This window comes from Sardina pilchardus, chromosome 18 (assembly GCF_963854185.1).
Source record: "Sardina pilchardus chromosome 18, fSarPil1.1, whole genome shotgun sequence".
In the NCBI taxonomy this organism is placed as follows: Eukaryota; Metazoa; Chordata; class Actinopteri; order Clupeiformes; family Clupeidae; genus Sardina; species Sardina pilchardus.
Genome location: NC_085011.1, coordinates 11,161,163 through 11,181,412, shown reverse-complemented (window position 1 = coordinate 11,181,412; position 20,250 = coordinate 11,161,163). Strand labels below are relative to the sequence as shown.

General features: G+C 43.4%; 4 protein-coding genes across 4 annotated transcripts in view; 1 reads left to right on the top strand and 3 right to left on the bottom strand.

Annotated features, from left to right (window-relative positions):
• The window catches only part of LOC134064502 (echinoderm microtubule-associated protein-like 4), a 56,916-nt gene extending 55,771 nt beyond the window's left edge, over positions 1–1,145 (top strand). Inside the window, 1 exon segment of the mRNA XM_062520433.1 lies at positions 1–1,145. This exon segment is cut by the window's left edge and continues 842 nt beyond it. The gene's annotated coding sequence lies outside the window, so the exon portion shown is untranslated.
• Positions 1,146–4,894: 3,749 nt separating this feature from the next.
• On the bottom strand, positions 4,895–7,016 carry wu:fj16a03 (uncharacterized protein LOC335475 homolog). Its single transcript, XM_062520432.1, has 3 exons — positions 6,883–7,016; positions 5,614–5,712; positions 4,895–5,186 (listed from the first exon to the last, which is right to left on the bottom strand). Exons 1-3 carry the CDS (start codon positions 6,926–6,928, stop codon positions 5,101–5,103), a joined length of 231 nt encoding a protein of 76 aa, XP_062376416.1. The 5' UTR covers positions 6,929–7,016; the 3' UTR covers positions 4,895–5,100.
• Positions 7,017–7,288: 272 nt separating this feature from the next.
• Positions 7,289–12,672, bottom strand: LOC134063826 (nuclear factor 7, brain-like). Its single transcript, XM_062519563.1, has 6 exons — positions 12,145–12,672; positions 10,700–10,795; positions 9,516–9,746; positions 9,103–9,125; positions 8,422–8,546; positions 7,289–8,164 (listed from the first exon to the last, which is right to left on the bottom strand). Exons 1-6 carry the CDS (start codon positions 12,622–12,624, stop codon positions 7,605–7,607), a joined length of 1,515 nt encoding a protein of 504 aa, XP_062375547.1. The 5' UTR covers positions 12,625–12,672; the 3' UTR covers positions 7,289–7,604.
• A 305-nt stretch (positions 12,673–12,977) lies between these two features.
• LOC134064441 (nuclear factor 7, brain-like) lies at positions 12,978–18,117 on the bottom strand. The gene is made up of 6 exons (XM_062520359.1): positions 17,701–18,117; positions 16,376–16,471; positions 14,975–15,205; positions 14,670–14,692; positions 14,391–14,515; positions 12,978–13,894 (listed from the first exon to the last, which is right to left on the bottom strand). The coding sequence occupies exons 1-6, from the start codon at positions 18,115–18,117 to the stop codon at positions 13,317–13,319; spliced, it is 1,470 nt and encodes a 489-aa protein (XP_062376343.1). The 3' UTR covers positions 12,978–13,316.
• Positions 18,118–20,250: the final 2,133 nt, after the last annotated feature.

Below are 20,250 nucleotides of genomic sequence, written 5' to 3'. Positions count from 1 at the left end.
GGAACGGTTGAAGAGAGAAATAGAGAGAGAGAGAGAGAGAGAGAGGGTACATTGTTGCTCTCAGATTTGATGGAATTGTTGATGTTTGATGAATTCTTTTTGTACAGTGTGCATAGAGAGGGACAGGAAGAAGCATGTGACACTAACTACGTCACACACACACACACACACACACAGTCATTAAACAATGAACATACTCTTACCACAATATAGCAGTATACACACAATTACATAAATTAGCGCAGGCAATATGAAATATGTCCTTCCAGACGATATTTGATTTTAATATTTAGAAATTTTAATCTCTTTCTCTATACTATTGACAGCCACCATCTCCACCAGACATGAATGAATTGAAACAGTGCATGTGTTTGAGCTAGGCTAACTGGACTAAACCCAGTTGGACTGGGGAGTTTCCGTCCATACCTCAAGGGGCCAGTCTTGTGAATGTGTCCCATTGCCACGCTAATGTAATAATGATACAACAGTCATAGCATTCCTGCTTTGAACGATCACGTTATATCGGGTCACCTGTAGTATTACAGTCCATGAACACAATCCACAGGCCAGCCAAGCTAAAGTCACAGTGATTATCACTGTCCTCCATTTTGTTTCCTAGTAGGTAATACTGTAGGTAGTTCAGTGGCGTGTGCTATCTCCTGCAACACACACACACACACACTCACACACACACACACACACACTCACACACACACAGATGGCTTATCTTCACACGGGTGTGAAGCTGGCTTGCCGGTCTGTCATGGGGGGGGCCTCAGGTCCGCCTGCAACCACCACCCTTGGACTTCTCTGTAAAAGGACTCGTGTTGGTCTGTGGATACACCAGCTACTGAGCTTCCAGTTGGACTCTTGTCACCTTACCTCTTTTTTTTTCTCTTTTTGTTCTTGGTCTCCTTGCGGTTCTTACCCTTGTCTTTGTAAGGGTACACAAGCTTTCCTCATTGTTAGCTGTTGTCTTCCTTTTCTTTCTTTCTTTTCTTTTCTTTCTTTTTTTTCCTGTTGGTTGGGGGTTCTCTGGCATCTCTCCATTTTAGAAGAGGAGTGACTTTTTTTTTCTTCTTCTTCTTCTTTTGTGGTTGTTTGAGTTTAGGTGTTTTTGTGATTAAAGTCTTAAATGTATGTAAGATGCCGTTTTACACCTCTGTCGCTCTAAAGGAGTAGGTCATCATTATTACCCTCCCCCCCCCTCAAAATCCATTTCCCATCACTATTGATTGACTCACACTCATTCACACATACACATCACTCTGACACACACTGAACGTCCCTGTTTTTTTTTTTTTTTTTTTTTTTTTTTAAGAACCTCCAAACTCAGGATCTATCTGACAGGAATACACAGCCAGTCACAGAGGAAATGTAACTCAGAGAAGAAACATTTCTTACTCACATCCCAGCATCTTGAGACAGAAAAAAAGTCAAATAATGGTTGAATGAGTTAGAGAGAGAAAAAGAGAGTGAGAGATTTTTTTACACATATCCAAATGTCTGTGTTTTAGAGCGAAAGAGAGATTGTAACATGTGTTACTCATATACTGGCATCTGTGTTTTTGTGGAGACAAACAGAGAAGACGCCTGCTTTGTCTTTATATGAAATGATGAATAGTATGCTAACAGGAAGACGTGGCCAACACCATTTTAATGGTCTCCTGGAGGGATGATATTATGACAGCAGGAATGAAGAATGTGTATAAAGGCATGGAGTTCCAAGATAGATGAGTGATAGAAAGTGCATGACATGAGTATGTTGGGGTTTTTTGCAGACCATACTAGTGTTTGGAGAGAGATGAGAGAAAGAGGAGTATAATGTATTGGCAGATACATTATGGGGCTTTCAAATAGTAAATGGAAAGAAATGTTTTGAGGGGAATACACCCAGTGGGATACATTGCACTGTAGATGCCACCCTTTAAGACTGGGTATTCCTCTGATACAGGGCTATTTACTTCCTTAAGTGGATTTGGCAAGTCTTCCTCTGTTGTTTGGCCATTGTTAAAGACATGCATGGACATGGTCAGTGTGTGTGGTAGAGTTGGTTGGGTGGACATGGGAGCAGTCAATTGAATGTGATGGTCGCCTTCCTTTAGCTTCCAGCAGGGTTGACCGTACAACATTTATTTAAAAAAGAAAAAAAAGAAAAAAAACATGTACATATGAATCTCTCATATGATTGACTTTAGTGTTTTTCTCTTTATTGGAGTGTGTGTGTGTGTGTGTGTGTGTGTGTTTGTTTTTATTTTCTCCTAGGCTCACTAGGCTAACTTACTAGCCCACCTCCTCCTCCCTAATTGCTCCACTGAAGGAGTTCTCTCTCGCTGTCTCTCCCCTAACCTCCTCCACTCACCCTGCTCCTCACCCCTCCAACAAACTCCAGCCATCTTCTTTTTAAAAAATTGCTTTACTTTACTCACAGATGCAAGGGGTTGTTTTTGAAAAATGTTTTCTTTCATAATGTTTTCCCCTTAGAGACAGCAGCCAGTAGGCTGATCATCTCCGCTCTGTGTGCCCCCCCCCCCCCCCCCCCCCATCTGTGATGTACATTCTAGTGGTGTGGCTGCTGTCTGTATATAATGGTATGCCTGTGTGTATATATCAGGTTTTTTGTTTCTTCTTCTTCTTCCTCTTCTTCCTTTCCCTGGGTGGGTAGAGAGCTTTTTGGTGGGTGCAGCACTAACTGATACAATGTCTCTTGTCAGATCATGTGTGCCACCTTCCCTTTCAGAACTTGAAGAGGATCAGGGTGGGCCATTCTTTTTTTTCCCTTATATGGACGTACAGGTGCATCTGCCCTGGTTGGTTCTAGCCATTTAATTGTGTATGGTTCCACAGCTCCCTGGACTGTTTTTTTTTTTTTTTTTTTTGCTTGATTCGCCAGGAGAACATTTTCACAAGCTTCTTTTCTGGACTCCAGTGCCTGTGTTCTATTGTAAACAAGAGGCCGTTGCCATGGTCCTTTCAACATCAGGGATGACCTTAGAGACTCACCTGTTTTGTGTGTGCATATTCTGCAGGCATGCATTGTTCTTACCAATCACAGTGCAGGCTAGCTCCCTCACAACCAATCAGTTTCAGCCCAGAGACGTGTCTCTTTTGAATGTTTCTCCGATTAATTGCCTTTTTTCTTGTCTGCAAAAATGGGGGTTGGGTTGGGTTGGGTTGGAGGGGGTTTATGGGCAGGTGGTAGTAGGGTACCTTGGACATTTTTAAAAAATGTTTTCTTCTTTTGTGGTAGGCGGGAGGGAAGTTGGTTGTTGTAGGCCTTGAGGGTTGTCTGTGTGAAAGGAAGTGCTTACATTCTCACCAGCACACACACACACACACACCGATACATGACTGCATCGCATCTCTTTCAGGATCCAGGAAGTTTACTTCTCTTGCCAGCTGTGTGTGTGTTAGTGGGTTTGCGTGTGAGAGAGAGAGAGCAAGTGTGTTTGCATGGTGTAAGTGTGTGAGTTTAGCAGTGGGACCTGTAGTCCTGTTTTTTTTTTTTGTAAATGGTCTGCTCTCCTCAAAGGCTTGTACAGTGTCTTTTGTTTCTGTGTAAGGTGGGCTAGCATCCAAAACATACAACACAAAAGAAAGGAACGAGGAAAAACAGAGTGGGGAAAAAAGAAAAGTGAAAAAGTGGAGTGGAAAATTGCAAACCTTCTAGAATGGTCTAGAATGCCAGGCCTATGTGCTCATGTGCCGGGACCGGAGAGCAAAAGAGCGGAGGGGGGGAGAATGGGAGGGAGGGAGGGTGGGTGAAAGTACTCCACATGGCCTTTATCCAATAATGCCCCCTTTCCCAGAGTGCATTTCTTCATACCCACATGACAGAGTGGGTACAGAAAGGGGCCTACTTTTCTCGAGAAGCTTTAGTGAAGAGGGGGCGTCATGGTTTTTGATGGTGGCGGTCAACTCGGGAAGTATCGATGGTAGGGTCGTAACGACAAAGACATGAATGATGGATGGAGGGGAAAATGTTTTTGTTTCTTTTGTTTTTCTTGTGACAATGTTTGAGCCAATCTGTCTCTCATGCATTCCTGTCGAAGGGCAGAAAAATACTGAAGATTTTAAGATATGAAAATAAACATTTTAAAAAAGATGTATGTCTCATGCCCTTTCCTTTCGTCACATCATGTTTTTGTTATTATAAAAGAAACTGCAAATAATCTTTTCAACATAAATCAACTATCACTAAATCAACATAAGGTTTGTGGAATATAGATTATTATTATTTGCTTAAATTGACTAAATCCTATGTAACATGGAATTTTGCTTGATTTTTTGGTTCTAAAAAAATGGCAAGTTGGATTGACGTTTTGAGAATTCCGCAGTTGTCTGTTTTGCTTTTCTTTGCCAGTGTGCCTGCCTCTTTCTCAACCTGAGCTTGAGGTCATTGACTGTACAGGTGAATTGTGGGAGCTGAGCTGCTGGCAAAGATATTTGCTGCTGACTCGGCATCACTGACTTCCAGCATTCCACCCTCAAAACGATTACACATTACACACACACAGAATCACAGAATGTTCCAGAGATGTAGCTTTAGGATAGAACAAAATGTGTGTGTGTGTGTGTGTGTGTGTGTGTGTGTGTGTGTGTGTGTGTGTGTGTGTGTGTGTGTGTGTGTGTGTGTGTGTGTGTGTGTGTTACTAGCATTGCTGGTAAAGTAGCGAACCTGCACAACTTATTCACAAACATGAAACAGTTGGCTGATGGTGACATTCCAACAATTCCAATTGACATACCAACTTTATCCAGCAATAGAAACCTTCGTTTATAATCTCAATCCTGTATACAGCAGGGAACACTTACTCAGCCTCTAGTCCCTAAAGCAGCCCAGTAAAATATGCTCAGCATAGCACACAGAAAACACAGCAAGGATTCCAGTTTGTTTACACAAATGTTTATTTTCAATTCATCAAACAGTAAAAAGAGAACTAGGAAGAAATGGTAACTGCATTAATAGAAAGAAATGGTCTTAATGATGATATGTTGTCCTTAGGCACCAACCATCCAAACCACTGGTCAAACGGAAATGGACTGGTTTGTGCAACATTGCAGATCGATCTGATGCTGTAGCGCCCTCCTGTGGAAGAGTTAGGCATTGCAGAGGTCTCCTTCACAGCAAGTCCAGCCGGGTCTCTTGCAAAACTCCTCTCTTGCACATCCCTTTTCTCCTGTCTCTGCAGATGGATGGAAAGAACACACATAGAAAGAAAGAAAAGAGAAAAAGAAAGAGCAATAATTAACATATTGTCAGAAGGATGTGATGTCGCCATCTAAACTTTGCTTGCACTACAAGAGTAGTGTATGATGCAATAGGTAGCTTTGTGCTTGTTTTATACATAGTAGTTGTTTAGTTTGGAGGTGTTTCATTATTCTGTATGGTTCTGAAATACAAGGATACAAGGATGTTTATGTGTCACATGCATATGATTACTAATGTAAAGAATGCAGTGAAATGATCATTTCCTAAATAAATAATGTGCTGATATATGATTTGCTGGGTAAAACTGATAGGAACCGATCTGTAGGTTCGGTTCTGACTAGGCCTGTAAAGCCTGATGTGAGTGAAGCGGGTGAGATGTGCTCCAGGGCACGGTTACTTACTCCTGGTGTAGCAGACCTGCTTGGTTTTACTGGAACACTGAAGAACCATATCCCTCACCATCAGGAAGTCCTCCCCTTTACACTTTATCTGAAAGTCGGCTGGAGGAGCAGAGAAGAGGAACAGGGCAAAAGAACAAGGAAGAAGAGAGTAGGTGAAGAGTTCAAAACAAATCCAAAGGTTCAGTTTCAGAATGACCCAAAAGAAACAGACCACAGTCTCCTATGTCAATATCAACAATTCAAAATCTAGATACCTTTGCTCACATGTACTACGATTGGTTCAAACGCTAATATCTTCAGCATCTCATCCCTCAGCAGTGGTAATATGAATACAAAAAGCACACTTTGACTTCCCAGAGCATGATATCTGTTTCACATGCTAAACGCTTCTAAAGCCATAGCAATGTCAATGTCCCTGAACATTGTGTTCAAAGTATGTTTGCCAGTCTGTCATTGCACCATAAGAGAGTACAGCGGAATCACATGATAGCAAGCAGCACAGTTATTTACTTTGGCGTCTCTCTCCTGACCTGAGTCTACTGTGGGAAAAAGAAAACATCAATTTGCTAAAGGAGAGAGAGGTGCCATGGGCTGTGACACTCTGCAAAGAGACTGTTGTCTCGTTTAGGTTGTCGAACAAAAGGCAACAAACTTCAGTTTACTGTCGTAGGCTTCTTTTAATCTCGATTAGACAGAAGGGTGATTGACAGCCCTGTTTGTCTAAGGGATGCTGTCTTTGTCCAGCCAGTGAGAGGCGGAGGAGACAGACAGACAGCTTTTCTAAAGAGTTCTCTTAAATACAACATTTGACTGACGATCTAACACTGTAACATGACTTCGAGACAAACATCAGAGTCTGACAGGTGACGACTAACTCTTCCACCCCAGTGTTCTCAGAGGATGACATCCATGTCCACAAGTGCAGACAGTCTATCCTATCTAAATAATTTACCTCAGGATGGCAGTGCCATGACCTCTGACAGCCTTTTAACAGCCATCAATCCATTCTGTAACCTTATCGAATCTAACATGCACAGTGCACACACACACACACACACACACTTCTCCTCTGCCTGTGTATACAGTATGTTGGATTGGAAGTGTTTTAAGGCTACACTGTGTTTTGAAACCTAGAAAGTATGCAAATGTGTGTATGTGAAATCGATTATGTTGAGAAAGGTCCATATCAACGTGATCAATGGATTTAATCAGGATTCAGGAAGCTTATGCATAGAATGAGTGTGTGCAAAATCAGAAAGACAGACGTACCCAAGCACAGAGGCAGCAGGATGAGCAGGAGCAGGTAGGCCTTCATGTTGTCTGTGTGAGTGAGGAGTTGTAGCGTGAATGTGTTAGCAGACCCAAACTCCCGTCTCTTTTATACACATCTGCGTGCACAGACACACACACACACATGCAGAAAAACGGGGGTGGGGATTGTGTACCGATGGGCCAAGTGGAGATAACAGCTGACGAAAGGTAAGATGAGGTTAGCGTGTGTTTCTGTCCAACAGAGGATTTGGGGATGAAGTGATAAGAGGTGGAGTTTGGTTTTTTTCCACAGCGGCTGTGTGTTTACTTGAAATCGCTGTGTCATGGTAACGCAAAGGTAGCATAAAAAAGCAAATACCATAACAAACTAGAAAAGTCAGGAATTTAGGCAAGTGAGATGAGTTTAATTCATGCTTAATGATGAAGACATTTGCAGTCTTCCTACATGGAACAAACACATGCGATAAAGGTATGGCATACACATGCTACACATATAATGGGTAAGAAAAGGCAAAAATATGAACATTAATTGGAGAAAGCCAGTTCAAGAGGACAGTTCAGAAAAGCACCTCAGGGTAAATAAATAGTAATGTTTTCTTTCCAGAGCACAGCAGTAATACAAATGTTAACACAGACAAATGCGTAGTAACTGACACTGCTACTGACCCCTCTAACATTACAACAATCTGTACACCTCGCATGGCACTGTTCACAAAACCTCAGGGGTCAAGTGTCACTCTAATGTCTGCCTTGCAGACCTTTATTGCCTTGGAAACGCTGGTCCCCTTCTTCATCACACCAGGTGAAAAGAACGGCAGCAGTCTCTCAGTGAAGCTGTCCCGGAAAGTGTAGATGAGCGCCATGTCGGTAGCATTGTAGAAGGACAGCTCCCCCTGCTGGTGGTCCAATATAATGCGGACGGCGCTAGGCCTCGCCTTCAGGCTCAGCTCGCGGGGAGGCAGAGTGGAGGCGCTGTATCTGCCCCCATCTCGGAGTGCTAGCGCCCAGTAGCCGTTAGCGGGGTGGACCTGCAGTTCCCCCTTCCTGCTGGACGACTCGGCCACCACCCCGAGGTTCCACTTCTCCCTCCCGCCGACCTCCACCTCCCAGATGTGTGTGCCGGGGCCCAGAGGCTCGACTCCCAGCACACACACGCACCGGTCGAAGCGCTCGGGGTTCAAGGGGACGCTCGGCTGGTGACCCACGTCGTGGACGCTGGTCAGGCCGTCGGACACACTGAGGCACGGGGTGGCTGTGTTGGGGTCAAAGATCACCGGACCTGGGAGGAGCATCACAGATGATTGACAGACAGCCCCAGGTCACTGATAAAGTACAAGCATGGCTGCACAATAGCATATATGCTAATGAAGCACATAGCACAAAGTTAGTGCTACCCTGCCTGAATTAAATACTTCATGTTGATCCTTGGGATATTGCTAAGCACACAATCTACACAAAGAAAGACAACGAATGTGTAAACTAATAAGAAACATGTAAGGTGTGAATGTATGAATGGTTTGACCAGCAGCCACTCACAGAACTCCACATTCTCCTTCATCTTCTCCCACACTTTAAACTTGAGGTTGCCCAGGTGTGATGCCACGTTGATCAGCGCGCCCGTCACCAGAGTCGGGTCCGGCCCTGCCAGCTTCTCCCTGAGACTGAGAGGGGGACACAGAAGGGGCCAGAAGACAATAAGGGCATTACGGCAACTCTATGCAGCCGTTAGCCACCTTTTGAGGTACAGTATGCTCTTATCAGATAACTTGCTCTGGCGTCACCTCAAATACATTTTAATGGTGTATAGTGATGGTGTAGATTGATAAGAAAGACATATATGCACATGTTCTTCCAACCAGTTGAGCAGGATATGTACTTCTGTATTCCTATCTATGACACCCCACAAAACAATGAAGAAAAAGCTCTCAGCTCTCAAAGCACAATACTATGCCCACTGTATCACCAAAAGACACCGGTCACGGAGCAAGCTTTCGTCAGTGCCAACAGGGTTTGTTTGCCAAGCTGAATGCTTTTAAGGTCACTAGGTTTTTTTTTATCAAAAACTAGATCCTTTTATCGCTTAAACACACACACACACACACACACACACACACACACACACATACTGCACACACACACACACACACACACACACACACACACACACACACACACACACACACACACACAGAGCATGTGTTGGAGAGTTTACTGTACCTTTCTTGGTGTTTGCTGTAAGCCTACAGAAAGTAAAAAAGCAATACGTCAGTAAACACTGTTCAAAATCATTACCTCACAGGTGTTTTTGTGAAGACCTGACTCATCTAACAAATACAAACCAGCTAGCACATTAGTCCCTGAGTCACATAAACTGCAGTGAAACATGACTCAGCAATGTGAGAGAGTGCTTTAACCTTTACCATGGGTTATGCAATTGTTGAACTATCTTTTTTTTCTTCTTTATTCTTTTTACCAGATGACAAAACAAAGAAGAACAAAAGAAATATTAAATATTAGGCTATGTACAGTACATTTTGATGCAGCAGCACATTGGCTTTCTGATGTGTGAAAGACCGTGTTTACAACTAAACATTCATGATGCATGGACCTGTGAGGATGCTCTTGTTTACCTGGAGGAAGATGGAGTCCCTGGCCTCCAGCTCTCTCTCCACCTGACTGATGGTGTTGTTCATGGCCTCTGTCTTCCTGATCAGGTTCTCCACCTTCTCCTTCATGATCATGGTCTTCAGCTCCACCTCCTCCTCCAGCTGACCCATTCTGGCATTTTCCTCTAGACGCAGGAAGTGATGTAACTCCTCAAAGGCCTCCGCTATTTGAGCCCGGGTCTTACTAGCCTGTGTCTGAGAGACAGAGAGAGAGAGAGGATTTGTCATACAGTATATACTACATACAGTATAGCCTAATACATGGGGCAACTTTTCGAACAATGCTGCTGGACAACCACATAACCAGTTCCATTTATTCTGATTGGATTATCACGACGATTTCCCAGTACCAATGAATACTTACGATTTGTTTTATTTATTTATTTTTTGCTTGATGAAGACCCAGTAGGGTCGAAACGTTGCATTTTCCTATTAAAAGGGAGCAATTTTAGCCTGGGTGAACCCTGCCTGAACTTCCGGGGAATTTGAATTTCGCCCGACAACTCAGGCTGGATACCAGCAGACCTATTTTCGCTTTTTACTGCCAGACTAATGTTCAATCTTAAAAGATTGAGTTTAGTATAGTGAAACCAGACTAGAGCAATTTATCAGTGTTGCGGACATTATATTAATTTCCTATCCTACTTACGAACATTGCCCAGTAACATTGCTCAAAAAGTATCATCATCAGTTTTAGGTAAGCGTTAGCATCAAATACTAGCATTAGCAGCAAACATCAAAGAATTGCTGCTGGAAAAAGTGTACATTTAGCTTCTAGCTTCATCTGGTCACTCCTGCTTATGAACCTCCACAAACTCCTCTGTCAGGGGGTTTCTCCTGATGTAGCCCACTATATTGTTGTACAATTTGATTAAGCTGCCATATTTCTGATTTTATATCTCAGATTTAGCTCTCTCTCTCTCTCATGAATATACTGTGCTGTTAACCTTCAATACAATACAAAGGTATATAAGGAAATTCTGTGCTGGTAAACATGTAGAATGTCTATCTATGTTAGCAGAGTCAGTTGCACTCCTAGGTATTTGGCTTGGGGGCAGAATCAACAAAAAGTCAAGACAGAGCGCAGTTTTACTTCCGTGTGTGTGTGTGTGTGTGTGTGTGTGAGTGTGGGCATACATGTACACCACCTCTAAGTACTGAGCCGTTCTGGCACATTCCTGCTTCACTTTGTTGAATGTCTTAAATCTGGCCTGGAGCTTGCTGAGAGAGGCTCTGACCTCCTCCTGAATGAATGAAAGAATGCAAAACAGAAATAAAGAAAAACTAAATTAGATAAATAAACAAACAACCTGTAAAACCTATAAAATGTGCTCTGTGAATGGAATAAACAAATTTGCTTACAGTTATGTAACTGTCAGTACTTCAAATGTATGCCTTTAGGCAACTTAACTTCAACTTGCACAAGTCTGGAGGCCATGTTGTGAGCAATTTGTTTCTCAATCGTTATAGACCCTTTAAATCTGTCCCTAGAGTGTTTTCGCTTGAAATGTTTTAAATCTGTGCAGATATTTTAACCCACTTGTTGAATTACGGTCCAATTTAAACTATGTTCTTTTTTTTTTCTTTCATAACAATGTGGGTATTATATTTAACTTTAAAAAACCCCATGTGTATTCCCCATCAAAAATGACTGGACATTAGAAATGAATGGGTGAAACAATTATCAGTGTACAAAATTGAGTCCACACACGCCTATTGATCAGATGGACTGTTTGTGTTTCTGTACATTCACACACACACACACACACACACACACACACACACAAGCACACCTTCAAAGACACTCCCCTCACTGCTTCTATGCCAGTGCATATTGCCCAATAGAGTGTTCTCCTTTCTGATTTGCATGCTGCTCAGGTCAATGAGGCCTGCAGGCCATGAATAGCAAATGGAAGTTAAAAACTGGTAATATCCAGTAGAACTTGATACAAAGGAGTATCACAACATTAGATGACTAATAAAGTATATGTGTTACTATGGATTTACACTACAGTAGTAAATATGAAACAAACACAACAGGAGGGTTGAAATGAAAATAAAGGGTAACACTTTATTTGAAGGGGTCTACATACAGTAAGGGTGACCGTCATAAGAATGACATGACACATTATTGATGTTTATGACTGTTGCCATAATGTGTCATTCGGTTTTCGTCAAGTTGACATTGTTTGAGCGTCATCATTATGACAACTTCACATTAGGCAAGATGACATTACAGTATTTGACATGTCACCCTTATGTAGACCCCTTCATATAAAGTGTTACCAGATAAAGCGTAATGCTCTATAAAATGTCAACTTTAAAACTTGGTTGGTCCTGAAGTTACCATTAGCTCAATGTTGTTCTCTGTGGCACAATAAATGCCTTGGGAACACAACAAGTTTGTTATGCAGTTGAAAAGGTCTATAGCAGTTGAGCGTGAGATGTCTCAGATCAGCCCGATGTGGACCAGATCAGTCTCCGTATATAGATAGATAGATACTTTATTGATCCCCAAGGGGAAATTCAAGCCCCTTATATATATATATATATATATATATATATATATATATATATATATATAGCCCCTTACCCTCAGCTCCTCGGCGGCCTCCTCCACTGGGCTCGTGCGGTGCCCTCGATGCCTCTTGCTCAGGTGGCACACCATGCAGATGGGCTCCTGGTCCACCTCACAGTAGAGGAGCAGCCTCTCCCCATGCTGACTACAACGACCCTCCTCCTCCTCCTCCTCCCCCCTCTCCTCCTCTCCCCTCTCTCGTTGTCCACGTACTCCTGCTCTCCCCCCCGGAGTGTGTTTGTGGTCAGCCCCCTCCTCCTGCTCCCTCTTGTACACCTCCACAATGTTCTTGAGGGCCAGGTTTACTGGCGGGGTTCGCCCAGGGAAGGGACGGCGGCACACAGGACACGGCTTGCTGGGCTGATCCTTCCAGTACGCGTCCAGACAGAGGCGGCAGAAGCTGTGGCTGCAGTGCAGGACCACCGGGTCGGCGAAGAGATCGCAGCACACGGGGCACTGCAGGTCATCCTCCAGGGACGAAGGGCTGAAGGCCATCTCTTGAGAAAAAATACCTCTAAAAGTCTCTAAAAAAAAGAGACAGCAATGCGGTTGGTCGAAGCAACACAACTGACAAGAATACTTTCACTTTGGTGAAAGGTTACCTGCAGTGCCGGTTTTATGACTTCCGTACTTTGCACGGCCTCATTTGCTTATTGAACTCTGAGCAGGTGGGTGTGACGTTGGCACTGAAAACACACCCTGTGGATGCTTCCTTCTTCTCTGGCAGGGATCATATGATCAACGACAACTTCCTTGGCATGTTGACATTATTTCAAGCATATGCAGTAGTAATACAGTAAATGCTGGCGGTTTGGATTAAGAATGTGAGTTGTTGGATTGAAGTAGTTTATTGTAATACCAACACCAGTGGTTTAATATTTGTATGTAAAAACAGGACAGGAAAATGAATATCTGAAACAGAGACGTACAAATATAAAGAAACCTACAGTACAAATATCATGGTACATGCACAGTATATTATGACCACATGTTTAAACGGATACAGGCTGCTCAAAGCTGTAGATTGCACTTTCTGTTATGACAATTAATGACTATTCAATCAAGAGAAAACCACAATAATAAAGTAATGTTGAAGAAACAGTAATATCTCTTCATTATTTGAATTTGTGCATTTGTTCACACATTTCATTGGAAAAGGGGTCCTGCAAATGTGCAAATATGTCCAGTTACTGAAGCTTTCCCTGGACTGAGATTTTGGACACAGTCACTTTTTCTGGGCAGATCTTAAGGGCGCCTGCATTCCCCCCATCTGTGTTCAAACATGGTGAGAAGTAAGGATAGAGCATCCCTTCAGCCACGTCCTTAAAAGTGTGGATGAGGGTCATGTCCTCTGCATTGTGGAAGGACAACCAATGAGCGCCACAGTCCAGTGTGATGAGGACCCTCTTCGGATGGCGCTTCAGCGCGAGAGGGGTGCCCACTTCGGCCGTGCCCGCGCTGTAGTCACTCCCATTGGACAGGCCCACCGCCCAAAGTCCCGCCTCTGGATTAACTTTGACGACACCTTTTCTGGCCACGCGCTCTTGTGCCACCCCCAGGGTCCAGGAAGTGAGGTTACCCACCTCCACCTGCCAGGCATGGGTGCCCGACCGGAAGCCTGGGGAACCAAGGACCCCCAGCATGCTGTCGAAGCGCTCGGGGTTATCAGGCAGAGCTTGGGACGCCTGAGCATCCTCCACCTTCAGTAAGGTCATCGAGATGATCAAGTCTGGGTGAGCCGTGTTCTCATCTAGGCACACAGGGGCTGGAGAGAGAGGGAGAGAGAGACAGAGAGAGAGAAAGAGACAGAGAGAGAGAGAGAGAGAGATTAAAAACAGTGATATAGAAAGAAAAAAATACTTGCTGAATGACACTTTGGAAAATCAATTATGCTAAAAGGAATGAGAGTGAATGAAATATCAACACAACTTTTCTGGACATGTGCGCAAGATCGTTTGCTATTTAGATCATGTATGCACCTTGCAGGATAATGATAACTATGCTGACCACAAACTAGGATGTAAGATAGGGTATACAGTAGAGATTGCAATATTCTTTCTAATAAGTATGGGTTTTCATGATCTGCAAATCATTGCATCTAGTTTTATTTTCATTTGAAACAGCGTCTCAACTTTCTTGGAAACTGTGTTGTACTGTAGGTATTTCCCCTCTCATAATTTACATTTCCCTAATGAAAATATGAAATCAATAATAAATGTTTATTATTTATTATCGCTTCTATAAAGGCAAGCCATACTTACCATATTGAACCATCCTCTGCATCTTCTCCCAGGTGTTGTACTGGAGGTTGGCCAAGTGCTGGACAACATCAATCAAGGTGCCAGGCACCTGCTCAGGTTCTGGGGCTTTCAGTCTCTCCAGGGCACTGAGATTACAGGAGTAGATGACAGGAGAACAGACATTAGAGACTATAGCACCTTGGGAGACCTGCTTGTGAATGACATCTTTGAAATGCTATGGCTAATGTACGAAAGTTATGGTAGAGTGCAGATGAAAAGTGAGAGGGGAAGTACCCATACCTTTCCTTCAGGTCTTTGTAAGTCTGAAACAAATTCAGATTATCAATGAAGTCAGTTTTTCATCATATAAATGTTTATGTTTGGGAATGGTAAATACACATGGCAATTGTATGCCATATTTTCATTATTATGCATAACATTCAACAGCATATCATCCAACTACATCTAATCAAATCATTTGCTTTACTGTGTTTACTCTGTAGATATGTTTTTGTCTTGGCTCTGTGTAGTCAGCTCCTGTCTATATTTTTGCCAGTTGGTGAGTTTAATCTGTGAAAGTCCTTGAGTGTTCTTTCGGGACAAACCTGAAGGAAAGAGACGTTCTCTGTGGCCATTTTACTTTTGATGTCGGCCATTTTCTCTGAAAGGGAGTTGATTTGGCTGGTGAGCTGTTCAACCCTGTCCTTCAGGGATGTGGTCTTTTGGGCTTCCTCCCGCCGCAGGGCAGCGAGCCTGGCCTCCTCCTCCTCACGCAGGAACTGCTGCAGCTGGCTGAAGGCCCTCTTGATCCTCCCTGCCGTCTGCTGAGTCTGGGTCTAAAAGAGAAGAGCAGGAGAATAGAGGTTTTCAGCAGTGTGTCTGTGTGTGTGTGTGTGTGTGTGTGTGTGTTGGATTGGTGACCTCTGACCTCACCGTCTTGCCCCTCCGACTCCTCATCGGGCTCCGGGGAACAGCAGCTGAATAAACCACAGCTTATTTGAAAGACTGGTCTGTGCTCTCCAGACTCAGATCCTCTGGGCTGGGCTGCTATAAAGACACAGCTGTGTGCCGTTTCACGCAAGCAATTGGACTAATTTCTTTTTCTCTTTTTTTTTTGAGGAGTCGGAGGGAATGACAATGAGGTCATAGGTCAAGGTGAAAACCAAAGGAGCGGGTGAATCCAGGTAAAAAGAAGCAGAGGAAGGAAGCTAAACGCCTAAAGAAGGACATGGCCAATTGAAAGAGAAAGGAGGAAACAGTGGTGAGGAAACTTGAGGTGGCTGTCTCTTAAGATAGCTAACACTAGCACAAATGCTAGTCCAGCTGACTCCAGCAGTTGTGATGGTGTCTGTGATGGAGATGACTAACACTAGTGCAAATACTAGTCCTGCAGTTGTGATGGCATCTGTGGTGGAGATGGCTGACATTAGCACAAATGCTAGTCCTGCTGTAGTGTTGAACCTCAGTTGGTCAAAGAGGGAAGGAGGGAAGGAGGAGCCCATCTCAGGAGCTTGATGACGGAGACTAAAGGCTTTTCTCAGCGTCTCTCCTCGGCCCTCGATCCTCCGGCTCGTTTCCACTGATCTATAAAGAATGATGGGGCGGCGACAATGGGATAGTCTATCTAGTGTTCTTTATACATCAGTGGGAATGAGGATCGAGGACCGAGGAGAGACTATGAGAAGAGCCTCAAGAGAGGCCTGTGTCTCCTCCATGACAGGATTGACTGGAAGTCCCCAGAGCAGCTGACATCACAGACTGGGGGTGCCTCTCAACATGCCTCCTCGATCCTCGATTGGCGTTCCCACTGATCTATAACTAACACTGGTTAGACTATCCCATTGTTTCCCCCCCCCCATCTTTCTTTATGTAGATCAGTGAGGATCGAGGCCCGAGGAGCAAGGGAGGACGTATAAAAGCCCAAATGAGAGGCCCTGGGAAACATCCTGATGTTTAGTTACTCAGGTTCTGTGTTGTAGCATTTAGCATGTAGCATGGTTTCTTACCTTGATGTGCTCCACTGTGTGCTCACTCACAGCTCTCATCTCTTCCAGACTGTTGAGATTGTCCTGCAGATTTACCATCACTGATGTCAGATCAGCCTGGATTTAGAGGGGGGAGTTTAAGGACTGTTAGATATGATGTGACCTCCCTCTGCATCCTAAAGTCCACTCTGGCAACTTATAACAGGAAGCATAGTTACAGTAGGTCTGGCATAGTGTGTAATGTATAATGTGTGTGTGTGTGTGTGTGTGTGTGTGTGTGTGTGTGTGTGTGTGTGTGTGTGTGTGTGTGTGTGTGTGTGTGTGTGTGTGTGTGTGTGTGTGTGTGTGTGTGTGTGTGTGTGTGTGTGTGTGCTTTATGCCACTGTACATTTTGATTCCGACATTCTGATGTCAATCTACGGGGACCGGAATTCCAAAGGAGCATGTTTGAAACATAACATGGTAACTTCCCAACAATACCTTTTTCAGATACACAACAAGTACCATGTTTATTTTCTCTTTCTGCTCAATGTTAGACAATGACAGCTCACTACAGCACCAGTCTTGATCTGATGAAAGGCCAAAGGCCAAAACATTATTGCTCAATAATAATAAAAAAAGATTGACATGAAGTCAGAGTGTGGGGTGTTTCTCTGCACTTCCTGGCACCTTGCTAATAATCCTTGGTACGCACTACACTTACCTTGAACACAACAGTACCAGTACTGTTATGATAGTGTGACTTAATATGTAAAGTTAAGTATCAGAATCTCGTCATGATTATTTTGTCTTCAATATACCACAAAAATATGATTAGCCGACATTAAATTAGTCTTCACGTACTGTTTGCCAGCCAAGACTACTATACTATAATATAAAAAACACTGTGTGATTATGTAAAGGCCATCCCTATTCATCTAGAAGGTGCTATGATTTGTACACAACCCATGGCACCCATCAATTACCACTCAGAGTCACCTGTTTGTTTCCCAATTGGCTTCCATTCATTTACAGCTCGGTGTTACCGTCAGTAAGATGGCAGTGCTGTTGGCATATGTTCTAGTCTAATGTGGCATCTTGATTTCTATATTATGGTGTCAAGAGTATGGTATTTTCGGTATAGTTTACCTTAATATTAGAGATTAGGAGGATTTTCTTTAGTTCTTCTGTTCTTTTGAAATTACAGTGTTGTTCCTGACTGTGAAAGGAGTTTGTCCCTACACAAGGCCTAATCTATTTCCTATTTCCTCCTCAGGCAACAGCATTATCTCACAGAGGATTACTAAAATATCAGAGAAAACCACTACACACATGGTGAGGAATGCCTTTCCATCAATATACTGTACCTTCAGTAGATCTGCTGCCTCCTCAACAGTATCGTGTGTGTGTGCACCGTGCTCCTCCTCTGTACACAAGCTGCAAACCACCTCGCCCTTCTCCTTGCAGAAGTAGCGGAACTTTCTCCTGTGTCTGGCACAAACGCTTCGTCCTTCTCCACCATCTTGACCTGCTCTCTCCGACAGGTAAGCTTCAACGATGTTCTTCAGGGTACTGTTCTTCATTTCTGGCTGGAGGCCTCGAGAACTTTTTCTCCGACACACGGGGCACGTGCGGTCCTCTTTCGTCTCCCATGCCTTCGTCAGACAAGCGCAGCAGAAATTGTGTTGGCAGCTCAAGCTAACAGGCTCGTGGTAGAAGTCGTTACAGATAGAGCAGGTTAGGTTCTCTTCTAACGGAACACTTACAGAGTGCTTTTCCTCCATGGCTACGAGAGAGAAATGTACCTCTAGCCTCTTGGAATGCCATGCACAAGGCAGTTAATGACTGTACTACGGTTGAAATATTAACTCTCTATCCAGGGTTCAAAGTTGACTTCACTCTCAACAATGGCATGATAGCATAGAGTGATGTCATCTACAGAGTGGAAATAAATGTTAGACTTACAGATCCTGCTGTTCTCCTGCTAAAACAGAGTCATGTCCACCTTTATTAAGCCTTGACACCAAAGCATCCTTCAGCAGGCCCAATCTTGTTTGCTTACACAGCCCTAGTGCTCTTCCATGGCTGCCAAGCAAACTGTGAACTTACTGTAACCTCTGAAACTACATATAACCCCTGATATGTAGGCGTGCAGGTCTAACAGAAAGTACACCTTTGCATCTGTGTGAATACATGGATATTGGGTATCCTGACAGACATGTTTACCTATGAATTTTCCCAGGACTCTGATGCACTATGATTTTTTTTTCTTTGAAACATGACAGTTATCACAATTGTTAACAATATCTTCATACGGAATATGCTGAAACTGATAGGCTAACCTCACTTCATTAAAGATCTTGTTTAAAGTATAGATTTTTATTTGCGTTTTTGCCTTTATTTGAACAGAACATCAGTGGGGGAGAGAGATGGGGAGTGGGAATCAGGAGATAACCGCAGGTCAAATTAGAAACCTTGCCTGCTGCGCCACAGCATCCCCCTCAATAAACATCTTTGATGCTAAAGCCACAATCAATCCAGCAAAAGAAGAGAACAGGCTGCACTTTGCATAAGATAATCATTTTATTCCACTCATCTTACTGTAATGAAATGATTAACTTATGCAAAATGTAACTTGTTATCCTTTCTTTTACTTACAAGTTCGGTCCAGCACTCTGAGAAACTGTCAGTGTGTTTCCTGCAGTACAGTCCAACACCAGGAGAGGACAGCAGCACAGCAGAGTTGCCCAGCACAGACACACCTGCACCCCTCACCATGTTCAGAGACTGAACAGAGAGCAGCACCCTAATGAATGAATTCATTTATGCACATTTCTATTGCAGTTAATTCCATCCTTAATCAATCATATTTAATTAAAAAATCCAATGACGTTCAACTCATTGACCCAGCAAAGGGAGAAATTGATTGTATCCCAAATGTGTGTCTGTTAGCCTGTGCACATGTGGAACATGCTGATAATGTAATGGGCCTTAGCGTAGAGGCAAATTATACGATTGGAATGTAAGTGCACTGTAATGAGGTCTGCTGGCTTGAGGAAGTGAGCTGCCATTAACATATACAACAAATGTGTGTGTGTGTGTGTGTGTGTGTGTGTGTGTGTGTGTGTGTGTGTGTGTGTGTGTGTGTGTGTGTGTGTGTGTGTGTGTGTGTGTGTGTGTGTGTGTGTGTGTGTGTGTGTGAGAGCACAATATTGAGTGAGTGTGTGTGTGTGTGTGTGTGTGTGTGTGCAGTGCACTCACACACAATGCCCATTAACCCCTCTTCTATACCACACAAACACTCACACACACACTCACCATAGTGCTTTCACTCTTTTCTCTCTCTTTCATCCTTTTCTCTCTCTTTCTCTCTCTCTCTCTCTCTCTCTCTTCATCTACAGTATCTCTCTCTCTCTCGCTCTGTCTCTCTGCCTCTCTCTGATACATGCTGGTGTTCAGACTACAAGGGCACAGTGTTGAGAGTGTGAAAATGATTTGAAAAAGCAAATGAATAAGCACAATCCTCCCTTTTGTGTGGATTTGTAGCACAGTGCTGAGAAGCACACGTTTTCCCCAGTTTTTTTTAACAGTGCGATAACACATGCTCGGCCCCCCAGTGCTACAGTATGTGTGTCAAGGTCAACGGAAGGACTCTGTATTTGTGGTTCATACTTTCCCAAGTGAAAGCTGGCAATGGGAAGCATGTGGCCTTGAATGGTCTGAATGGATTTGTTCCCCACAGATCAGGACAGCATCTGATCTGAGGTCAGCTCACAATCCACCGTGTCATTAAATAACATGAAGTACTTCAATTTTGAAGATTTCTAAACACACCCTTCCTCCTTTTTTCACTGTCAGTCTCCTGAGAGTATAATAACTACAGGACATATAATAATTCCCCTTTGCCTAGCAGTCAT

Bases quoted from the DNA above. Each gene is read 5' to 3' on its own strand.
- wu:fj16a03 (XM_062520432.1), bottom strand. From the start codon at position 6,928: ATGAAGGCCTACCTGCTCCTGCTCATCCTGCTGCCTCTGTGCTTGG. The intron at 5,713-6,882 runs GTACGTCTGTCT...CTGCTCCTCCAG, and splicing joins CCTGCTGCCTCTGTGCTTGG to CCGACTTTCAGATAAAGTGT. The intron at 5,187-5,613 runs GTAAGTAACCGT...ATCCATCTGCAG, and splicing joins GCAGGTCTGCTACACCAGGA to AGACAGGAGAAAAGGGATGT.
- LOC134063826 (XM_062519563.1), bottom strand. From the start codon at position 12,624: ATGGCCTTCAGCCCTTCGTCCCTGGAGGATGACCTGCAGTGCCCCGTG. The intron at 9,747-10,699 runs GTGGTGTACATG...TCTGTCTCTCAG, and splicing joins GAACGGCTCAGTACTTAGAG to ACACAGGCTAGTAAGACCCG. The intron at 9,126-9,515 runs GTAAACAAGAGC...TACTTTCTGTAG, and splicing joins GGGACTCCATCTTCCTCCAG to GCTTACAGCAAACACCAAGA.
- LOC134064441 (XM_062520359.1), bottom strand. From the start codon at position 18,117: ATGGAGGAAAAGCACTCTGTAAGTGTTCCGTTAGAAGAGAACCTAACC. The intron at 16,472-17,700 runs GTACAGTATATT...CTCTAAATCCAG, and splicing joins AGGCAGCAGATCTACTGAAG to GCTGATCTGACATCAGTGAT. The intron at 15,206-16,375 runs GTAAGAAACCAT...CTTCTCTTTTAG, and splicing joins ACACAGTGGAGCACATCAAG to ACCCAGACTCAGCAGACGGC.